At 47.2% G+C, this 22666-nt stretch overlaps 2 protein-coding genes across 3 annotated transcripts in view; one reads left to right on the top strand and one right to left on the bottom strand.

The window, feature by feature from the left end:
- The first annotated feature begins 754 nt into the window (after positions 1-754).
- On the top strand, positions 755-1817 carry LOC135384855 (uncharacterized). The gene is made up of 3 exons (XM_064614039.1): positions 755-1037; positions 1090-1259; positions 1335-1817. The coding sequence occupies exons 1-3, from the start codon at positions 755-757 to the stop codon at positions 1815-1817; spliced, it is 936 nt and encodes a 311-aa protein (XP_064470109.1).
- Positions 1818-12393: 10576 nt separating this feature from the next.
- Positions 12394-22666, bottom strand: part of LOC135385714 (cholinesterase 1-like) — a 71849-nt gene continuing 61576 nt past the window's right edge. For both annotated transcript variants that reach the window (XM_064615191.1, XM_064615192.1), the window contains exon 3: positions 12394-13799. In XM_064615191.1, coding sequence (XP_064471261.1) covers positions 13619-13799 — 181 coding nt within the window. In that variant the 3' untranslated portion in view covers positions 12394-13618. The remainder of the gene's footprint in view (positions 13800-22666) is intronic.

Here is a 22666-nt window from a genome sequence, read left to right as displayed (position 1 = left end):
GTCACCTCTCTGTGTTATGTGATCCCTGGAAGAGAAACGATGACGCCGCTACGGACCAGGGTCCCACTCCTGGAAGTGTGCTCAGCGCCTCGGCTGCCGACGAGCAACCCGTCACATCAGCCCCGGATAGTAGCGACTCGCCATCACCAACGCTACTTCAGACAGCAACGGTTTCGGCAGCGGTAGCGAGCGCATAAAGGTGCGTGTACTCTTCGATACTGGGAGTCAGCGAACCTTCATACAAAGGGACATCTCGCTGAAGCTTGGCCTTCCCTGCATCGACGATGAAGATCTAACCGTATTCACCTTTGGGAATTCGACACGCCCTCAGCGCTATCATTGCCGCAAGGTGAGGGTAGAGCTTCGCAGCCTGTTCGGCGACAAGTCTGTTGCGCCTGACGCGCTAGAAGTTCCAGAGGTCTGCACCGTGAGGAGCGCAGACATTACTCCGGAGTTAAGATCCAGTCTCAACAAGAAAGAGATGCAGCTCGCTCATGAGCCGTTGCTTAGCGGACGTTTGGATTATGTGATCAGCGTACTGATTGGCTCGGACCTGTACTGGACCATCGTGACAGGTTGCGTCGACCATCCCAGCGACCATATGTGCGCGGTAGAAACTGTATTCGGTTGGACGGTGCAAGGCGCATGCTCCCGGATTACCCATCCTCTGTCTGCCAACGGTCACACCACTGCTCTCTTTCTTGCATGTTCTGAGGGGTGGTGTACAGCGCATGCGGCTTGCGTCCCTTCCGAAATGTGGAGGCGCGACGCAATTGGTAGTTCAGACCCTGGGGAACCGCCCAGAGAAGAGCCAACGGCGGTGGTGCAGTTCCGTGACGCTGTCTACAAGGTCAAAGGGCGTTATGTCGTGCCCATCATGCTAAAGTCTCAAGGCCACTTGCCAAGCACGAATCGGACAGTTGCCGAAACGCGGCGAATGCGTCAGCTACAACGCTTCCTGACCAAACTCGAAGTACTTCAGGAGTATGACAGCGTCATCAGGGAGTACCTGACCGAAGGAAGGTCATGCAGAGGAAGTGCCAGCGAACGACGATTCAAAGATGGTATACTATCTTCCACATCACGCAGTCGTACGTCGAGAAGCCGTCACCACGAAAGTTCGGGTCGTATTCGATGCGTCTTCTCATGAGCTGGGGAGCATCGTTGAGCTGGGGCTCAACGATGTACTGGACAAAGGAGTGAAGCTCGGGGCAGAGTTGTTGCAGTTCAGATGCAGCCCAATAGTCCTCACCGCCGACGTACGTAAAGCGTTCCTGCAGCTCTGCATCAGGCCGGACTAGCGGGATCTTCTGCGCTTTTTCTGGTTTAACCAGTTACCCACGGAGGGACTGCCTACTCCCAGCATCTGCGAGTGGCAAATGACGAGAGTGCCTTTCGGGGCGTCTTCTAGCCCATTATTGCTTGCGGCTACGTTGCAGCAGCACCTAGAGGAGTGGAAGAAAACATACCCGAACATCGCTGCTGGGCTGCAGAAATCTTTTTACGTCGTCGACTTAGTCATCGGGGCTCACTCTCAGGCCGAAGCACTGGACATCTACAGAACGGCGAGTGCAATCCTTGCAGACGCCAGCATGGAGCTCAGGAAGTGGTGCTCCAGCTCATCTGTTCTCAACGAACGGTTTTACGCGGACGGGGTCTCGATCGACAACGTCACCGGGAGCACGACTACTTGCAAGGTTCTCGGTCTAGTGTGGGATCGCGACGCTGACAGCGTCGTCGTAAGCACTCAGAATGTGTCCCCGTACGTTGCGACGCAGTTGGCTATGAAACGGACAGTGCTACAGGCCTTCGCATGAATCTATGATCCGCTGGGACTTATCGCCCCATTTGCTTTAAGGGCAAAACTGCTCTTCCAGAACCTACGGAAACTGCACGAGGGCCGGGATGACCCGCAAGAGAGAGAAACAAAAGATCAGTGGACAGCGTGGACTTCGGAACTAGGCCTTCTCTCATCAGTCAGGGTTCCACGTTGCGTCGTTCCAGTTCAAAGTGAAGAAGGAGCGAACGTCGAGTTGCACATGTTCTGCGACGCAAGTCCGCAGGCATATGGTACGGTCGTGTATGTTCGATATGCGCTTTCCAATGGCCAGTACTCCGTACACTCTAAATCATTTTACACCTTAAAGGGTGTAAATCAAAATGTTCATGGCGCACACCTTTTAAGGTGTATTTTAACACCCTCATGGTAATTAGGGTGTAAAGGCTGTAACGCTGAATAAAACTGCTGGGTTCGTGGCAATATGCTGGTAACTGTGTATTCACAATTACCAGCATATTGCATGTAATCACATTGAGGTCCATATATGTATGCACGTCAAGGTGATTAAATGTGTGTTAACATGCACAGCCGACAAACAGACAATCATGTATCGCATGGCAGCTGTGTATGGCAATGAAGCATGGCAGCTAAATATAGTCTTTCGTGAAATTGTAGACCTCATGAGCAGGCACCTCCCCCATGTGCATGTTAATTACTTAGAACGTTGCATTTATTCATTTATTCAAGGATTTGCAGTGTGGTACCCACAAATATCTAACCCCTGTAAAATGCATTACATTGTTCATTAACCGCGACTCATCAGGATGTTTGGTCCTCTGCTAGCTCTATGGTGTATGCGTTTCGAAGGGAAACACTAGCATTTTAAAGATGTTGCTAGAAAAACTCGAAATTTTAAGAACGTAACCCTTTCATTAGCAAGAAGATATACTTTTTATCAAATGTATGTGTGGTCGCAACCCTTCATCAGAAATGCCACATCTACTGATGGTTCCAAGGAGATATTACTTCAACATGCCCCAGAAGCAATTCAGAGTTACATTCATGACCGTGATATTCACGCAGAATCTATAGTCTATGTGAAAAGTGCAGTTGGTAATGATAACGTATTTGCTGATGGCTGTGTTGTTGCAAAAGAACCTTCCGAGGAGGACTTACCCGTGTTCGTTGAGATTGCAGGCATATATGTTATTAACTCTGATACCACTTTTCTCATACAAACATTAACTGCAGTTGAGTATCTGATGAGCACTGTCATGTATTTGTTCTGTCTTGAAATGTGGAGCAACGTGTTCTAAGAAATTTAAGCACTTTCTCAACAGATCTTCTAAATCTGCATATATCATCTGATGGTAGACGTGTTTTAAATCCACGCCATGCACTTTTGTAATGTAATTTCCCGTTCCCTGTTGTTGTATATGTTTACTTTTGTTCATGTGATCAAAAATAAACATACTCCCTTTATACACCCAGGCGACACACTAATGACCATATTTCACCTGAGGGTGTAGTACACCATTGTTACACCCTTAGGAACTTCCAAAACAAAGTTGTAGGGTGTGAAAGGGGTGTGATCTTTGTTAATACACCTATTTTACACCTTTAAAGGTGTGAAACGATTTAGAGTGTACGTCTCCTGATGAGCAAATGCCGCGTCGCTCCCGTCAAGCCTGTGTCGCTGCCTCGACTGAAGTTGCTTGCTTTGTTTACTCGCAGCCAGGCTCTGGGACTACGTCAGGCAGATTCCAGAGTTTTCCAGCTACATGGCTTGGTTTTGGACGGACTCCGCCATTGCATTACAATGGATCACTGGTGGCAACGACCGACAAACTATGCGCGGATTAACTGAGAGGGTGCGGACATCGAATAGAGACCTTTCACGAACAAGATACAAGCACAAGATAGGAATAAGAACAGTTGTGATTCTGAGATGGCCGAGCAACACGCCCTGATTACCACTCCAAAATATAAGCCGGAAAAATGCGGTAGGGAGTCTTCTGAGTGTGAACCTTTGCCGTAATCTGCCGTTACGTATTTAATTCATCGTAATTCTAGTAAATATGCTGATAATATTGACAAGCTAATCCAACTTTCTTTATCGAAACCAAAAGTGCAAGGCAGATTTTGTGGAGAGCGAAAGGCACAAAGCGCACTGTTTGCTATGTGGATTGAGCTTAGGAACTTTCAGTTCGCTAGTTTACGTGCTTTGGTATCTACGATTCGCATTTTGTCTAAAAAAATAATAATAATAAAAAACACGATGAAGATAAATACGGTTGAAAAGGAAAAAAGTTCGCAGACTGACGCCTCGGTTACAGTGACTGACGGCAAGTTCCAATACACTACATTAAAAAAATGAATGATGAAAATGAACGGCGTAATTCACAGAAAGTTCATGACAGAAAAAAAAAGAACACAACGGAAAGTACAGAAACAGCTGTAGCAGAAAGCGTCTTCTTTCGGTATTTGCCTGCGACATCTCTCTGGAAAGGCTGGGACTTACAAACCATGGTTGTCAACTTACGCGGTAAATCTCGCTTGCCACAGCCCATCGGTTTCGGCTTCGCTGGGCGGTGAGTGGGGAGCTTTTCTCACAGATATTCTCACAAAACCAGATGGGATGCATTGCTTCAATGGAGGGCAGCGAGTACGCCGGTCAAGCCAACTTTAAGAAGCTGTGTCCCGCACTTCTGGGAATGCTTTGGGAAGTTATTATCAGTGTGTGCAATATAATTACGTGAACATGCACTGTTGTGTTGTCAGATATTCTTAAAACCGAACGGTAATTGCTGATAAAGTATACTGCTAAAATTTTCTCAAATACGTTAACACAAACGAATTCTTCGAACAGCGACATCTTAATAATTAATATGACAAGAGATAACGCCTCAAAACTCCTGTTCCACCCGCGGGCGCATAATGTACCAACCATGCTCTCAAAATTATATCTAACTCAAGAAATGAGGTCAAAAGCAGTTACTAAATCTAAATAAGCAGAGAAAACTTCCACTGACGAATAAAGGTAACTTCCCTGCTACACACCGCTGCAACGCGGAGAAGCCAGTTTGACTGTTTCCGAATTTTGGCATTTGGGCCAAGTTTGCCGTGCAGGGGAACCGCAGACGATTGAGTGACTGTGAAACTTCTTATAAATGTTGAATCTAGTGGTACCCTAGAACGGAGACCCACGGGGATATTACAGTGCATCATACATTGCCAGAGATATTAAGCGATGAAATCGTTTCCTGCGTGAAAATCCCCATACCTCCCATGTACTCACGGTCCGAAAAGCGGGATGTCTGGGGAACCAAATGTATTTCATGTATAACGATATTTTTCTTGGTATAAGCTTAGAATAGATGTCTGAACGTGTATCATCGGGAATATTACGATACCTTGGATAGAACAGCTGCTACAGCACTTTTCTATTGTCTTGGCGGCAAGTTTCACTCAATGGTCGCGAGAGGGGGCAAGGCGTCGCCGTCCACGAAAGCTGGGAATGCCTAGCTACCACCTTCTTATTTTTCGCGTTCAATAGCACCTTTATTCTTCCTGTTTACATTGCAACTTTCACATGCATAGCTGTGTATCTGATACCAATTTTTTTCATCTTGCAGCCACTGAGCTCCAGTCCCCACTAGCAGCCCTTGCCAGAGGCTGTCCGACATTATCAAGCTTCTTCAAGCAAATTCCGGAGCAATATTCATGTCATGTTGTTTTCGTTACCGCAGTCATGCTGTGTACGTCTTGCTTGCATAACAATATGTCGCACAATAAAATACTTCATGTGAGAAAAACAACCAAGGCTCCGTCGTATTCCTGTAACTCCCACTGCATTCCGACAAACGCGAACCAAAAAACAGTGAGTGGAATAAAAAAAGGAACAACAAAAGAAGACGGGAAGCAGAGCAGAGAGGAGGAAAGTAGTGAGAGAGAAACGGACGACACGTCATTTACGTCATTCGCGACATAATCAAAAAATAAAAAATAAATAGGGTGGCTAGTCCTCAGTCATTGGTCCAGCTCCGGAGGTCACGTGAGTTTTCAGCTACAATAGATTTCTACTACAGCTTCGTGCCCCTGGTCTTTCTGCGTATTCAGCACGAAGATGCAAACAGTGACATCACCTTCCCCGTGCGAGGGCCTAAATAAACTATCGTCAATTGCGCTTTCACCCTCGATTTGCTCCGACTCATGTCTCTCCGGAGGCCCTACGAAAGCCACTCTATAACCATTGCAGAATTCGAAGAGATAAGCAGATGCTGCAAGCAGTAAAGTAATTGACGAGAGTGTCCCATCAATCATATTATTTTCAGCTTGTAGAATTCCCCAGAACTCCGCACCACGGTCGACTTGCCAGCCACAGCGATTCTTAAACTTCTTCGCGTAAAATGCCCTTTTCGTGCTTGGACCTTCCTCTTGATGTGTTGTTTTGCCATGCATGAGTTATGTGATTGCAATATGCGCAGTTGCCGGTGTTGCGTTCGTCCTCGCGATTCCCATTACACGGAGTGGTTGTTAACGATTTTGACCATGCGTATCAGGAGGCAGAGAGCATTGAAAAAATGTCTTTACCACACCAAGAAGCGTATAGTATGAAGACGCACTCCCACATCATTGATGACGTTTGACAGCTTACTTAATACTGACTAACCGGTAGTGCAACGCCATACACAAATCGTAGCCCTGCGATAAGACAAAAGTGAACAAATAGGCGCCGTCGCTGGGAAGAATCGGCGTATATATAAGCAGGAATTGATGGGAAGCGAAACATGGCTTTGTCACTAGGTGGTGTTGGCGGAGCGTGCTATTGCTAGTGTTAGAAGACAGACGCCAGCTTCCAAGCTGCCAATGGTGTCACCTACTCAAGCCTCGCGGGTGCTCTCGAAAATCCATGCAAGCACGTGACGTTCACTAACGGCAACTACATTTTGCGCACGAGACTCTGCACAAGGTTGAAGGAAAAGACGAAGTAAAATAAACGTCATTTTTATTCCGCAGTAGTACTTTGAACCCAGTTCAGATCCCCTGCAGTCGTTCCTTTGTCAGGGTGAGTGCATACACCTAATGGCGATTTCGGGTGATGCACCTGGTAATCCGAGCGAGAGCGCCCAGGTCCAGTGCACGCTCTACACGAGAGTCGCTCTGAGGCAGTCATCACCCGAATTTGTCGGACGCTCTTCCGCTCTTCTACGAGGGTCGCTGCGCTCGCTAGCATTGTGCGTTCGTCGTGTTCGTGAACTTCCGGCGGCGTCGTTGGCGTCGTCGCGCACTTTCACCTGATCACAAGCATATAGTTTGCGAGAAGCAGGTCACATCATCCTTTTTGTCATTCACATTATCGGTGTCATTTGAACTTTCATGGCTACTACTTTCGTAAAGATCCATGCCGTCAATGGTGAACGCGACAAAGAGACAGATGACAAGACATGTGACAGGCAGACAGCCGCAGGAGCAATACGTAGCAGACGACACTCGCGAGGCGCATATATGCGCATGCTCGCCGTCGAGAGCGGAAGAAGAGATTTGAGGGCGGTTTTGGCTCGGCCTCTCGCATGGCGATTTCGGGTGATGCATTTGGGGCACTTTTTTCTGCCCCGAACCCGAGCGGTAAATTCGGGTGGTGCGGTCAGAGCAAGAGCCGCGTGTTCGGATGGTGCACTACGGAGCAGTTTGCTCGCCCCAAGAGCACTTTTTTGGCTCTTGCTGCGAGAGGCCGAGCCAAAACCGCTCTCAACTCTCTTCTTCCGCTCTCGACGGCGAGCATGCGCATATGTGCGCCTCGCGAGTGTCGTCTGCTACGTATTGCTCCTGCGGCTGTCTGCCTGTCACATGTCTTGTCATCTGTCTCTTTGCTGCGTTCACCATTGACGGCATGGATCTTTACGAAAGTAGTAGCGATGAAAGTTCAATTGACACCGATAATGTGAATGACAAAGAGGATGATGTGACCTGCTTATCGCAAGCTATGCTTGTGATCAGGTGAAAGTGCGCGACGACGCCGACGACGCTGCCGGAAGTTCACGAACACGACGAACGCACAATGCGTAGCGAGCGCAGCGACCCTCGTAGAAGAGCGGTAGAGCGTCCGACAAATTCGGGTGATGACTGCCCCAGAGCGACTCTCGCGTAGAGCGTGCACTGGACCTGGGCGCTCTCGCTCGGATTACCAGGTGCATCACCCGAAATCGCCAGCAGCAAGAGCCAAAAAAGTGCTCTTGGGGCGAGCAAACTGCTCCGTAGTGCATCACCCGAACACGCGGCTCTTGCTCGGACCGCACCACCCGAATTTACCGCTCGGGTTCGGGGCAGAAAAAAGCGCCCCAAATGCATCACCCGAAATCGCCATAAGAAACGCGAAATTGTTGCGCGAATGTAACGCTACGGTCAAACCAAAAAGTGGACGGCTGCGCGGTTTCGAATATTGGAGACAGGAACATCACGGCTACAACCAGGAATATTCCCAGGATGTCCATCTCTGTTCCTTTTGTGGCGTTTTTGGCCTTCCTGGCCGGTATAGTTGGGGGAAGGCGTGTTGCAACATTTTTGAGGGGCATTAGGGGGTGCTGGGAAAACCCCTGGATACGACGTATAAATAGCTGAAAGCAACGTGCGCTATTCGCTCCGAGATCAAACGGTGTCGGCGCGCTGCGGAGAACAGAGAACTATCGCAGTGTGGACGCGTCGTCTGCTTTTACACGTTTATTCCGCGTTCAGTGCCGTAGGGGGAACCGAATAGTATCGTACCATCGCGGCACAAGTGATCTTCCGGCGAATATACACAAGAATTACGAAAAAAGAACCATCAAATCCGAACATCGGCCCACGTGTTATCCACACTAGAATGGTGACAGTGTCGCCCCGTATAGGTCGATCTCGTAGCGAATATATGCCTGTATATATATGCCTGAGGTTACTAGCATAGGTAGTCCATGAACAGAAATCGATTGAAGACGATTTATACCAAGGGTGATTTCAGGCAAGGTGGTCCCGTTGACCTCTCGGATTTTTTCGTTCCAATATATATTGAAGCCTAAAAAATAAATATATATAACTGACAACATCTTATACTATTTTTTTTTTTTTTTTTACAAAATAATGTCCAAGACTGACCATTTCGAGCACTGCCTTTCCTCCCAATTTTCAGGCCTCGTATCTTCGTAACTATTAAGGCCATGCAGTTAATTTTCTCCACACTTATTGTTCATGTGCTGATGTACTGTCTGCTCTATCGTTGAGGTTCTAGGTTTTGCAGGTGCCCAGATAAAAAAATCGCAAAATCGCCTCATCTGAAAAGAAAAAAGAAAAAACACTTTTTCGGCGTGTAACTGCTTTTCTGCAAATACCAGAGGGTTAACATGGTTGGCATCATTCTGTTTGTCTTTAAACGCTCTGTCCATTCTTATAAAAGAGATTGTTGAAAAGTCTCGGGCATACTTCCTGACGCGCGTTTAATGAAAGGTGGCATGGCAAAAAAGAGCAACTTCGATAGCGTATTTTCCATATTCGCCCACTCGTGACGTGGTTCGTATTCATCACAGAAGTTGTTCATGACAAGCTCGCATAGCGTAGCGAAAAAAAAAAATCACTTCAGAAATGGCCGAGGTTTCGTTGCGGACACTCAAAAGTAACCCCATCACAGTAACATGTACGGCGTGGTGTCGAAGCCGAGGTAGCGTTGGACGGCGTCGTAATTTGAAGAAAATGAACTTCAGACATTTCGGAAGTGAATTTTTTTGTTCACTACGCTATGTGAGCTTGTTATGAGCAATATGTGTGATAAGGCGACCGGCCCACCCTGCCTGATTCTGCCGGAAATCACCCCCAAGCATTTTTCGTGTAAAACGTACCGCCTGCATTGCTTGCATAGCGAACAGGGTGTCCACTACGAATACGTATTTTCACGCGCACATGCAGAAGAAAACGTTCCACGGCTCCTATTTTATCACATTCTACGTCCAGGTACCCAAGAAATCTTGCACAATGAAGCGTGGAGCAGTAATAGGAAGAGGAGGAATAGGGCAGAGTGAGCACGAAGACAGCGAAAGGACCGAGTGTGAGTGAGCCACACCGAGTGAGCCACACGCGCGCTTTTGCCAGTTTCATTAACACGAGTAAAGTGTCTTGTAAAGTGTGTTGTGTAAAGTATCTCTTGACGCTGCTTAGGTGGACACTAAAATAATGGAAACTATGGCACTCGGTCCTGGTGGTGGTGGTGCTGGTGAAAGGGCAGGCCGACAACGGCGAGCCCTTTCACCAGCACCACCACCAGGACCGAGTGCCATAGTTTCCATTATTTTAGTGTCCACCTAAGCAGTGACAAGAGATTCACTTTACTCGTGTTAGTGAAACTGGCACTAAGCGCGCGTGTGGCTCAGCAGCCACAGCTGCTTCGCGGTGCTAACACCAAAAGGAGAAAAAGTAATACTGAATAAAATTGCGTGTTTCCAGCTCCCACACGTGTGTGAGGGAAGAAGAAATGTAGAACGAATGCAAGCTAGCTTGTGTACATTACAGTTATTGTAGATATGACCCTGAGGGATATGTGGGACGACACGGAGACAGAAGAAATGTTGCGTTTTCCGTGTGCAATACTGCTTTGAGATGTTCGGCCAGCGACTCGATCACATGCTGTTGGAGTGTTCTCTGCGTACCTTCTCCTAATGTTCCAGTCTTACGCGTATCATCGCAATCCGCGTTACCATATCCAAAAGAGCTGTAACAAAAAATAGCTCAGTGGCTCAGTTGTAAACTCTCACTCATCCAAAGGTGACTTGTTCGAACCAGGCCGAGGGCGCTACCTATTTGACACCATTGTCTAGTTGTCTTAGACGCATTCATCGCCTGCGAGGGACGTCAAACATTTCCATCAGAGTGCTTTGATTATGGTCTGCGTGCAGGAACCCCCATAAGGTAATATCAATCCATGACCGACCGCTATGGTTCATTATCGCACTTGCTTCGCGACGTAAATCCCCGCTTATTATTATGAGTAATCCTTCTATTTTTTCCCTACCTTGCCTGCACATCGTTGCGTGTACTCTCGTCCAGTGACGTCTTATTGACTCAAGGGCAGTTGCAGGGCCAATCGTCAATTCTTGTTTGTAGACTTTCCGTCGGCTCTTTCCACGACAGTGACCAAGCATATCTTTCCCAGCAACAGCGGCATAAATACATCATACAGACAGAAACGAAACAAAGTAAAGCATTGACACAACGCTATGGCAGTGCATTATGTGCACCAGATTGCATCCATGACTTCACGCGAACATAGGAGAAAACGTCAAAAACGTTTTCATTCACGGATTGACACATTTGTACGTCCTTCCATACTACCGGAGGTTATTCAGACGCCGCCAATGCAGCCCCCGGCTATTCCTGGGATATATATCGTAACTGTCCGCAAATATTATTCTCACCAATGAGATATCAGTAGTACTGTGTTTCATCCGCGACACGCGGAACACATTCATATACATATGAACAATAACACTAACTGCATTCCATGTGCCATATGTATTTTGAATATACGAGGCAAAGTTGGCGTTTCAAAGTCCAGCTTTATAGTAGAAAAAGTCACAGGTGCAAGAAGATATAAAGGGGGCGGGTTGATCTGAACGATGTCGAAGCAACGCGAGGCAGACGATGACTGAGGTAAACAGCGTGAGTCAAGGTCCTGTAGCCCTCTTCCCTGCTGAAATGGCCTTTGTTACTAGGGGGTTGCCATAGATAGTCCCTGTCTGTATTGTTTCATTAAACCAGTTGCTAGGGGAACAAAAAAGTAATGCTCATCCTGTTCTTTTTCATCTGTTTTGCGTTGTTTCGACATGCTTCAGGTTACAGTGAGTCACATTTCCAGTTGAAGCTTTCTGAAATGTGAATGAATGTGTAGATTTAGCGCTAGAGGTCAATAAGAATGGCTCCTTAGCCTGCCAATAGTTTCATGAGAAAAATGATAATATTGACACATGGTAAATAAAAGACAGGTACGTGCAATACTGTACAAGCTATGGGTATCGAACACGCACCTTTGCACACGATCATGAGCAGTTTTTGTGCCTGCTACGAACGCATACCCAGTGTTTTTCTCTGGTTAAGAGCGTCAAGTCTGGGAACGATTTATCGTTCGAAGGTAGTTGCATGGATGGATCAGTACAAAAGAGCCATTCTTTTCCCTGAGAAACTGTCGGTGTGTCTGTGTATCTGGAATCATTCTAGCGGTTAAGACTCCAGCAACTCTCGCAGGGGCGTCGGAAGTCCTCCGGCACAGAGGTCGAGCTGAAGATCGAAGGATTCCCACACTAATCGCGAATTCCGCTGGTCGTTTTCGTGCAGCGCAGTGTAGTGTGCCGGTGGGGCTTCAGTGTAGAGACGAACGAGGCGTGAACGGAACGACCAATGAAACGCGACGCACGTGGCGCTGAAGCGACCAGTGTTTCAGTGCCACGTATGTTATAACATACACACTCAAACGTGTGTAAGCTTTTCTGCACGACAACGACTAGTAGACTTCGCCACAACAACTTTCTGTATGCAGCAATATGGTGTAATAGAATGACACGTGCTACACGCTGTGTAGAATGAGTACAAATATGTGAAAAAGCTTCCACTCACGGCATTCTGTTTATTAGGAGAGGGCTACTCTTCTTCTAGATATAGACATATGCTTTTTATCAGAAGGGTAGCGACGGTACCACTGTCCCAACGTTTATGCGAAATAAGAGATTTTCCGCGCTACATAAAAAAAAAAGTTATCTGCGGAAAGCAACCTTCACACAAGTGAATATGCCAATTCTGCAAAAATTTGCGTGTACAAATACCAGACATCATGTGGGGGGCGAGACCTCCACAGCGTGAGGTCAGGAGGGCCCTTTGCCGCCACCTTCCGACGCCCCTGGACACTCGTGACTCTAAGTTAACCGTTTGTGCAGTTTCAGTGACTGCCACGGTGCTCTACGTTGACCTTGTGCAGATCTTGCTTGTAGTCAAAGGAAAGACTGATCGCTCGAGGTAATTCCTTAAATGTCTGAGGTTCGAGGCGCGGTTGGAGTGGCTTCCTGCTTTGTTACTGTCATGTTTTAACCGCTCCTCTGCGCCCCTCGAGACCTGCACGAAACATGTGGATGACGTGTAACTTTTGTAAATCGTCCGTGTTGCTGCAAGGTGCATATCTGTGGCGCCGGCGAAGGCAAACGGAGAACGGTATAGCTTCATTGTGTGTTGGGACAGAGGGAGTGACAGATGACGCATCAGGCCTGCGCGTCATATCACAAGCATTGCCGTGAAGTTGGCACAAGAACTAAGACGAAAACGCTTTAACTCTTTAACATTTGTCGCGGGTTCCAGAACACATTTTCTACACATGTTCTACAGACACGGGACGTTGTGTGTAACAGACAAGCACCTTAATAAATTACCTCCGTTCAAGCAAATTTTCTATAGTGTTAAGAACGCATTAACTTCTCGAGTGCAACCGAGGCCTAGTAATGTATTCAATGTCGTCAAACTAATAATAGTAATACTCGCGATGCATGTGTCTCGATGGTGCTAGATATGCCTCCATGAAATTTGTCAATGAAAGTCTAAGAATAAAATATCCGGACGTTGATTTCGGGGCAACACGTTATCACAAGGTAAACCATTAGCTTACCATGTTCGCACAAATATGTGAAACAGTGTGTGAAAGTCTGTAAAGTGTAGGCTTCCGTGTACCATGTTCCATTCGTGTGCATTATTTACAGGTGCATGATATCATGCACGTCTTGAGCATCCTCCTTGGCTGGCCTGTTGAGCATTCCCGTGGGTGGCTGCGACCGTGCCTTACAACGTCAACTTCGCCAGAATTGCCAATGTAGTCAGTAAGATGGTTGAATCGCCAAAGGAGACTGATCCGCCTGCAATGGTGTTATCATCCATCTGCTGCTTCGGTGGCTTCCTGGAATGTGTTGGTTTCCTACGAGGAGTGGGCTTCGGCTTTGGTGTTGTGTTGACGGTCGTCTTTCTGCATGATGAAAGTGTAGAAGAGAATATTAGTATGCTTTTCAATGGCAATAAGTTGAAAGGCAGTAATCAATGGCGAATTCGTGTGGTCACTTCCTGGCAACTTTCTTGCCAGATTCTGAGCAATGGGCAATTTCATAAAATGTTAACGGAGCATGCGCGAGACAGTGGCATATTCTATCGGGACTTCGGCTAAACAGTTTGGTTGTGATTCGTCGTCTGCCATTCGTATCCCCATGGTATCGGGTTGCACATTTTTGCGGTGAGAGGCAACATTTCGCGAACTTATGGAGCAGAAGACTTTTTGATAAAGATGGTAGTAGCATGTTCGTCCAGCAGTTGCAAAACAAAGTACAGCAAGGGGGATAAGTTTTTTTTTTTTTTTCCGTTCCCGTGCAAACGACTGAACCCACAGCAGAAGAAGTAGTTCAATGTTTACTCGCCGCTCGGGCACAGAACACCGGTAATAGCCTTGTTCCAGCCTCTGATGTGTTAGCCGGCGCTGGGTGCGGGTCGGGAGACAGGGAGGAGAAGCGCCATCGACGAAGACATCGTCATGATCATCATCACCAAGAAGATGGGAGGCAGCATGCATGAAGTTTAATCTGTTAATAAATCGTTTTCGAGATGACGTTCGACTAACGACGACCTAACATGGCGACGAGGAAAACGACCACGAAGCAATCACGTCATCAAACAGGACATCGAAAGACATCAAAATGAGAGGACACCCCGAGAGCCATCACCACGAGGTGCACGTATGAGCCAGTTCGTCAAGACAAACGTGCTCGTCCTATAGTCATCGGGCATCACCAGAAAAAGCCAAAGGAAAATGGACATCTCAAGCGACACGAAGCAAGAGGAGCCTGAAAGCCCACGACACGGCACGAAGGACAATGAAGGCGACACCAAGCCCCAAACGACTATGTCCCAGGCCGCAGCTTCACCATCACCTCAACAAGGAATGTACACGGACTCCGACATTGCCAGTATGCTAGCCACCACAATGTCAATGATAGCGCACGTTCTCGAAAGACAGACCGGGCCCGGCCACGTGACGAGATGACCCGACTTGACGTCGACATTACCTACGTATGACGGAACGGACAACAACCTACAAGAGTGGATTGCGGCGGTGGAATCCATGCGCGACTTATCATCATGGAGTGAGGCCGCAACATTGAGTGCTGCAATTACACGACTACGAGGACGCGCACTGGAGTGGCAGAAGACAGACGGCATTGCTCACAAAATGTGGGACGGATGGGTGGCAGCCGTGGAGGACGAATTTGACAGGCTCTCCTATTCTGTCAGTAGATTGCACAAATTAACAATAGAAGACACAGCCGAATGAATCAATAGTGGACTACATGTACTCGCGTTTGGAACTTATCCGAAGAGCGTACTACGATCTGTCCAACGAAGACATCGTCGACTGGCTAATACAAGGTGTGTCAAATGCAGCAGAGAAACCGATTCTTGCCGCTTACTACAGTCTACGCCAAGGAACTTTAAGTGAGTTCCTGCAGTATGCAAGCCAGATCGAGAGACAAGGGCAGTACAACCGAGGTCACAACAAGAGCACTGCCATGCAAAACGGGGCACCCCGATGCCAACAACGAACGCAAGAAACGCCAAATACGGTATCGAGCCACCAAAGCCCACCAGCAACGCAAGTTCCCGAGACACCTGTCAAACTTGGAAAATACCATCAGACACATGCGCAAGATGTCTCAAGACTGGCCACCGAGCCCGACAGTGTGACAAGTCAGACACACGAATGCCAGAACAAAAGGCCGCGGCAACAAGACGATGGCAACAACGCACCGATCGCACCACACCCCAGAAAAATATCACCTCAGAGAAGCATGTTAACAACGTTGTAGCTGCATGCCCAAGCAGTAAACAGAACGTCATTGTCCTGCCAGCAACAGTCAACGGCATTGCAACAGAAGTGATGTGGGACGCAGGCTCCGCTACAACTCTCCTATCCGAAGACTTCGCCTCTTGCCACAACTTCCACATCGTCCCGGATAACGAAACTGTGCTGCGAGGACCATTTTGAAACACGAGCCAGCCACTAGGAGTCACTCAAGCGCTCGTTTCAATAGGATGCGCTACAGCCACTGTCCAAGTTTGTGTGATCCGGGAAATACCGCACTTAGTAATCATCGGACTTGATCGGAGAAAAGCAATCCCCTTCGACTACGTTGAACGCTGCAACGAGAACAGCTTCAGTGTTGAATGGATACCAAAGGCAGACTTCACAAAAAAAGAGTCAGTGGCACCGGCAGTTGTATGTACAAATCTGATAGAAGTCTTCCAAAGACCTCCAGGAGTACCCACAACAAACGATGAGACTGTGCCCTATATATATGTCATGCGGAACAGTATCCATGGCACCTGGCAGCGTCGAACTCAAGCAAGACTCTCGACAACTTCCGACACCAAATCAGGCTGAATACCTCGTGACGCGTCTCAACAATGCCTCCAACGCTACAACTGAGCAGTTTGAAGCTATGAAAGACGTGTTCAGAAGAAACTCATCAGTCTTCACGACACCTGACGACGATTTGGGTCAATGCACCACTGTTCAACACGAAATTGAGCTAAACGACGACAAGTCAGTACGAATGCAACCATGCAGCACAACAGAAACCAACAGACAATTCATCGAGAAGGAAATCAATGACTGGTTGCGCAGAGGAATCATCCGTCACTCAACATCGAGTTACGCCTCACCGGTGATCGTTGTAGATCAACCACATCATGACTCCACACCAAAGAGACTCTGTATCGACTATGGATTTCTGATAGCCAAGACCGTTCAACGAGCATACCCCATGCCACGAATAGACTCCATCCTGAGAAAGACAGCTGGAGCAAAGTTCTTCAGCAAGCTTGACATCAAAAAGGTATTTCATAATGTACCTATCAAAGAGACCAACACTCAAAAAGCTGCATTCGTGATAGAAAGCGGACACTATGAACCACTACGAATGCCTTTTGGGCTAATGACAGCACCTGCCACCATGCAAAACATAATGAATGAGGGACTACGAGAGCTCGTCGAAACGGGACACGTTGCTGTCTATATGAACGACGTGTGTATTTTCACCAGCAACACCAGTGACCATGTCAAATTACTTGACCGCACGCTCAAGAGCATCCTCAATATTGGACTGCGCATCGACATCAACAAATGCATATTTATGTCAAAGAGCATACCCTTTTGGGGACTGATTCTCTCACAAGACTGTATTGCCATCGACCCAGCACGAACAGCAGCCGTGAACAACTATGATGTACCACGAACCAAGAAGGACCTGCGCTCATTCCTTGGATTTATGTCGCATTACAGGAAGTACATCAAGGGATTCGCCAGGATCGCTAAACCCCTAACCGATTTGACAAAAAATGACACATCGCTGACATGGAATCCCGAGTGCCAAACAGCAATGGACACGCTTAAGGAAAAATTAACAGAAGCACCTATACTAGCCAACTTTAGGCCAGACTTGCGAACAAAGGTGTACGTGGACGCATCGTAGTCAGCATTTGGAGCAGTCCTAACTCAACTCCACGGATCTGACGAAAGAGTCGTTGAGTATGCAAGTAAGAAGGTACCTCAAGCCGACCAGCATAAACATTCAACAGAGCTTGAAGCAATAGCAGTTCACTGGGCCATCACAGAGCGACTCCACCACTATCTACATGCTCCTCCCTGCCGACCCCGCATGCGCCGCCTCCCTGCTTTCGACATCTTCACAGACAACTGGGCAGTCAGCCACATAATGTCCAAAAAGGATCCGAACAGACGATTCGCTCGCATAATGCTAGACCTTTCGACATACAACTTCACACTACAACACATGCCTGGGAAAAATAATGTAACGGCCGACGGTCTTTCACGCATCCCTACCAAAGTCCAACATGTGTGTGTGATACGAGCTGAAGACTCTCGCATCAACATAGCACAGCGAAATGACAAAGATCTGAAACAGATCATGACTGCGCTCGAAGAAGGCGAAGAGAGCCACAAGGACTACAAGCTTAAAAACGGAACTTTAATGTATGTTACCACACTCAATGGGAAAGAGGTCCTACAGATGGTGATTCCATCATCTCTCAAAGAAGCAGTGTTACAGTGCTACCACGACAACGGCGGTAATGGAGATGCTCAGCGCACTATCTCCAGAATCAAAAGACGATAGTATTGGACAGGAATGTCACGTGACGTCACTGCATACGTCAAGGGCTGTGATCAGTGCCAGCAATACAACACACCAACTGGCGTGCAGCCACGAAGACTGCTACCAAGAGAACCCCCAGACGTACCATTCCAGGCAATCGCAATAGACCACGTGGGACCAATCAACTCCAACGATGAAAATAATTATTTTATCACCGCAGTAGACCTGGCAACGAGATCTATAATCACAAGGGCCGTCAGAGACAAATCCGCAGAACACTTGTTACGATTCATCGAGGACGACATCCTGCACGCTTTTGGAACACCAGAAGTGATCATCACTGATAATGACAAGGTACTAACATCACGAGCTGCGCAAGAATACTTTGAAGACCGACACATCAGACGAGTACCGACAGTCCCGTATGCACCAGAAACCAATGGGCTCGTGGAACGTGCCAATAGCAAAATTTTGCACATTCTACGAAAGAACGTCAATGGAGACATCCACAATTGGAGCGACTACCTGCGAAGAACAACGTTCCAAGTAAACAAGCAACTACACGCAGGCCTCCAGGTCACTCCATTTGAAATTCTCTTCAACTTTTCTCCTAGATACCTCATCGACAACGAGCTCGAAACCGATGCAGAAGCCCGCGATGAAAATATCACAGGGAAGAGAGAAGCGGCACGCGCAAGCCTCACAGAGCACCTAGCCCAAATGAAGAAAACTGTCGACTGAAGGCACCGTGAGCCAACTTTTGCACTTGGTGACAATGTTTTGTACAGTATACGCACATTCGCGAAAGCAAACTTTCGCCTGCCTTTTACGGACCCTACAAGGTAACCAAAATCAACCACGGCGCATACGAGATAGAAAAGACGACGCCGGAGGGTCCAAAGCAAAAGAGAGGCGATATCTACACAACTGAAGTCATCATCGGACCAACCAATCCTGGACGTTGGCACCGACACCGAGGAAATTCTTAACACAGCACGACCGAGACGTGCCCGGCGACCCCCACGGCCTCTATACAGCAGGGCAGCGGGTTGCCCAACTACAGGGTCTTACCCTATAAAAGTCTACCGGCGTCGACATGCCGGGCTCGTCAATTACTCAATGTATGTGGAGCATTGTGTTGTCTAAATAGAAAGCTCCGAAGGGCATTCAATCATGGCAAATTTCGAAGTGATTGAGCACCGCAACGCAAAGTTATAACGCAAAACGTGCGATTTCCGAAGTCAATACAACCAAGATGGCGGTGTTGCGAAGCGCAGTTGAGACGCAGCTCCCCAGACGGCGACGTGTCGCTTTGGCAGGCATAGACGTCTCCGCGTTATGTTATTTCACTGCCTTTCAGTATAAGCAGACGATATCCCTTTTGGTTGTCGTCTGCTAATAGACCTCTACCCGAGAAACGTCATCATGACGTTGGTAGACAGACTGAAACCGAAACAAATCGGAAGGGGAGAGCTGGGTTCCACGAATGGGCACTTGTTCACTGCCTCCTACTGAAAGCAAAGTAGGACCGAAGGTCGCGTCCCTTTCAGAGACCATCGTAATCCCCTCAAGACCGTAACTTTCGGGTGCGGCCTTGTTCGCCCCTAGCTTCGAGCGTAGTTCAAATCTACCAAATTGGTGGCGCTGTCGAACACTATGACGTCATTTGTTTACAGACAGGGAGAGGTCCCCCCCCCCCTATTACGTCGGCAATTTCGTTCCTCAATTTCATTGCCCATTTCGGGAGCAAAATGCGACAGTTACACGAAAGCGAAATGAAAACCGCAGTTCCTTCCCGCTGACAGGATATGCGACACGTCGCTGTCTGCGAAGCAGCATGTCCACTGCTCTTCTCAACACTGCCGTCCTGATTGTTTTGACAACGGCAATTGCACGTTATAACTTTGCGCTGCGGTGCTCAATCATTTCGAAATTGACCGAGTGCATATCCTCATGAGCTTTATACGTAGACCACACAATGTGCCACTGGAGCACGGTATGCCGGTGAGGAAGAGTTTTGTATGGTAAAAACCTGTATAGCCGGTGTCATCACATACACACCGCGGGAGCCCGCATTGACCCTGATTGGCCCGCAAGCCAAAGTTAACATGGGTTAGCAGACGAGGGAACCGGAACACAAGCGACCGCGATGCCTAGCGTGATCCAAGCGGCTACAAGTGCTAGCTTCTGGACACCCATGTTCGGGTGAAAACTGCCCCATGACCTGCCGCAGGCACAAGGCTAGCAATTTCCGAAGGCTAGGCCAGGTTGCCACATTTTGACCAAGCGAATTCGGCATAAGTGTAAAAGATAGCAAGCACATGTACAGCTCAAGGCAGCTCTTGCGTGATAATGCACGTGCATGACCAGAATTCAGGGACACCGCCTCTGATGCAGGTTCTGCCTGATAGCAGAAGAACGTGTAAGAAAGCCAACTTGAAAGAAAAGTATGCGGCGAGGAGGAAGGAAGACGGAATGAGTCGTGGGCAGACGAGAAAGGGAATTTGTAAATCAGATATCGCGCGCGGAGCCCGGCTATCAGCAGCAATTGCCAAGCGCAGAATGTAAACGTGATGAATCAGCTTTGATAAGCTTTGCCAAACTTTTCTTCGCTGTGCTGCTGCTCAGAATTGTGGGCTGCTGCTCGTAGCGTGTGGAACGGGGTGATTGCCACTTGTAAGGCTAGCCCTGGTCCATTTTTTGTTCTCTCTGTGTGGAATGGGGATGCCTTCGACGATGACCAATGTGTGTCCCGGGGCGACTTCTGAGAGAAATGTGCCGGCGTATGTGTAACAATAGTAACAGCAGGCCTTTCAGTGTGACGCAGGGCACAGGCCATTTCCATATCCTGGAGGTGTTGCTCAAATAGGCACTCGAATCAAAGACAAAAGGAAGAGAGATGCCCAAGCAGCACAATGTACTCGAGTGCAATAGCTGTGGACGGCATATGTCTTATCAATGTAATTAGTGCGGCCGTTAATTATTTTGTAATGAATCTTCATAATTCCTGAAAACAAGCTGAGCGCGCAATTCCAAATTTGGAGAGCACAACCCTGAGAAGTCTAGTCAGCAGGAATCGAAACAGTAACACTTCTCCGTGCCCTTAAAAACTGAGCGAAAATGCAATATCGTTGAGAGTTGCGTGAGTTCGGGCAGCCGCTCTTTCCTATCACCCTCACTGTCACCGTTTGACGATACTGACATCACGCTGCTCCTGAAAACATGGAAACGGATTTCATCAAATTCATTCAGTCTTACTTCACGTACCCTGTATGCAGGGTATCCCAGCTAAATGTGACCATATTTTTTTTAAATATATCACTTTTTCCGAGATGAAATCAATTTGAGATATAGCGTATGCTCAAGGGCATTCCCTAGGAGGGCATTAGCAGACTCCTAAGGCAATGTCTTAATTCTTTCAATAAGTAACGTTTTAATTAGAAAAGCTATGAAGTTGTTCCAATGAGCCTGATTTCTTCGGTCACCAGATACCAAAGCCGTTTTCAGAACAAAAGTCTGTTCGATATATCGTATGAAAAAAATCCGTGAACACTTTTTTTTCTTTATTCTGTTCATTGTGCATCTTGGAAAAAGCGTCTTTCGTTGACCCCCGATGCGATAGAGTGAAAGAGCACAGTGCCGACTCATGCGTCGAAGATTGGCTTTAACTTGCGGAAAGAAAACAAAAACAAATGTATCGGGTGACTCTATCGGAGCTGCCCTTATCTTGAGCTGCATTTTCCGTTTTAGTTTAAATCTTTTTCACGGACGCAAGAGGCGATAGTGTGCTCTTTTATTCTCTCGTGTTGGGGGTGAAGGAAAGACGCGACTCTAGAGATGTGTAATAAATAAAATAAAGAAAGAAATGGTGTTCCTTCACGATTTTTTTTTCTGCGAACGATCTATCGAACGAATTTTTGTTCTGAAAACGGCTTTGGTATTTGGTGACCGAAGAGGTCAGATGTTCTCATTGGAACAACTTCGTAGCATTCATAATTAAAAAGCTAATTACTGAAACTTAATTAAGGCATTGCCTTAGGAGTCTCCTAATGCCTATTTAGAGAGCGTCCTTCAGCATGTGATACATTGCAATTGATTTCATCTCGGAAAAAGTGATAAATATACTTTTAAAAAATATGGTCACATTTAGCGGGGACACCATGTATATGACAATAAACACGCATGGTATTTTTAACATATTCATTATTTTGCTATTAGAACGAGTTAACCCGTAAGGAGATTAATCCTTGCACAACGCTGCATGAGAACAAAAAATTTGGCGAGTTAGAGAATAAAGGAAGTTTAAGACACATGTCCGGAATTTATGTTGAATGATTGAAATGCATCTACACTGCGAAAAGCATGCGTAGGAATTTCTTCACTTTAATTCCAATTGCCATTAGAGCGCGTCAAAGCTGACCCGCATAATTGGTTCCGTCATCATATTGACCTCGAATGAAAATTTGGTGAGTTGTGTCTTTACAGGGAACAAAGGACGTTTAAGCCACAAGTTCGATATACATTACATTAAAAAATCTACATTACAAAAAAAAAAAAAAAACATGCTTGTAACTTTGTGCATCCTATTTAGTTTCACCATTAGAGCGCGTCCAAGTTGGCTTTCACCAGGACTCCGTCGTCACATCGATCTCGATGAATGAAAATTTGATGAGTT

Source organism: Ornithodoros turicata, chromosome 2 (genome assembly GCF_037126465.1).
Source record: "Ornithodoros turicata isolate Travis chromosome 2, ASM3712646v1, whole genome shotgun sequence".
In the NCBI taxonomy this organism is placed as follows: Eukaryota; Metazoa; Arthropoda; class Arachnida; order Ixodida; family Argasidae; genus Ornithodoros; species Ornithodoros turicata.
Note: the sequence above shows the minus strand (reverse complement) of the source record. Positions and strands in the feature narration are given on the sequence as shown.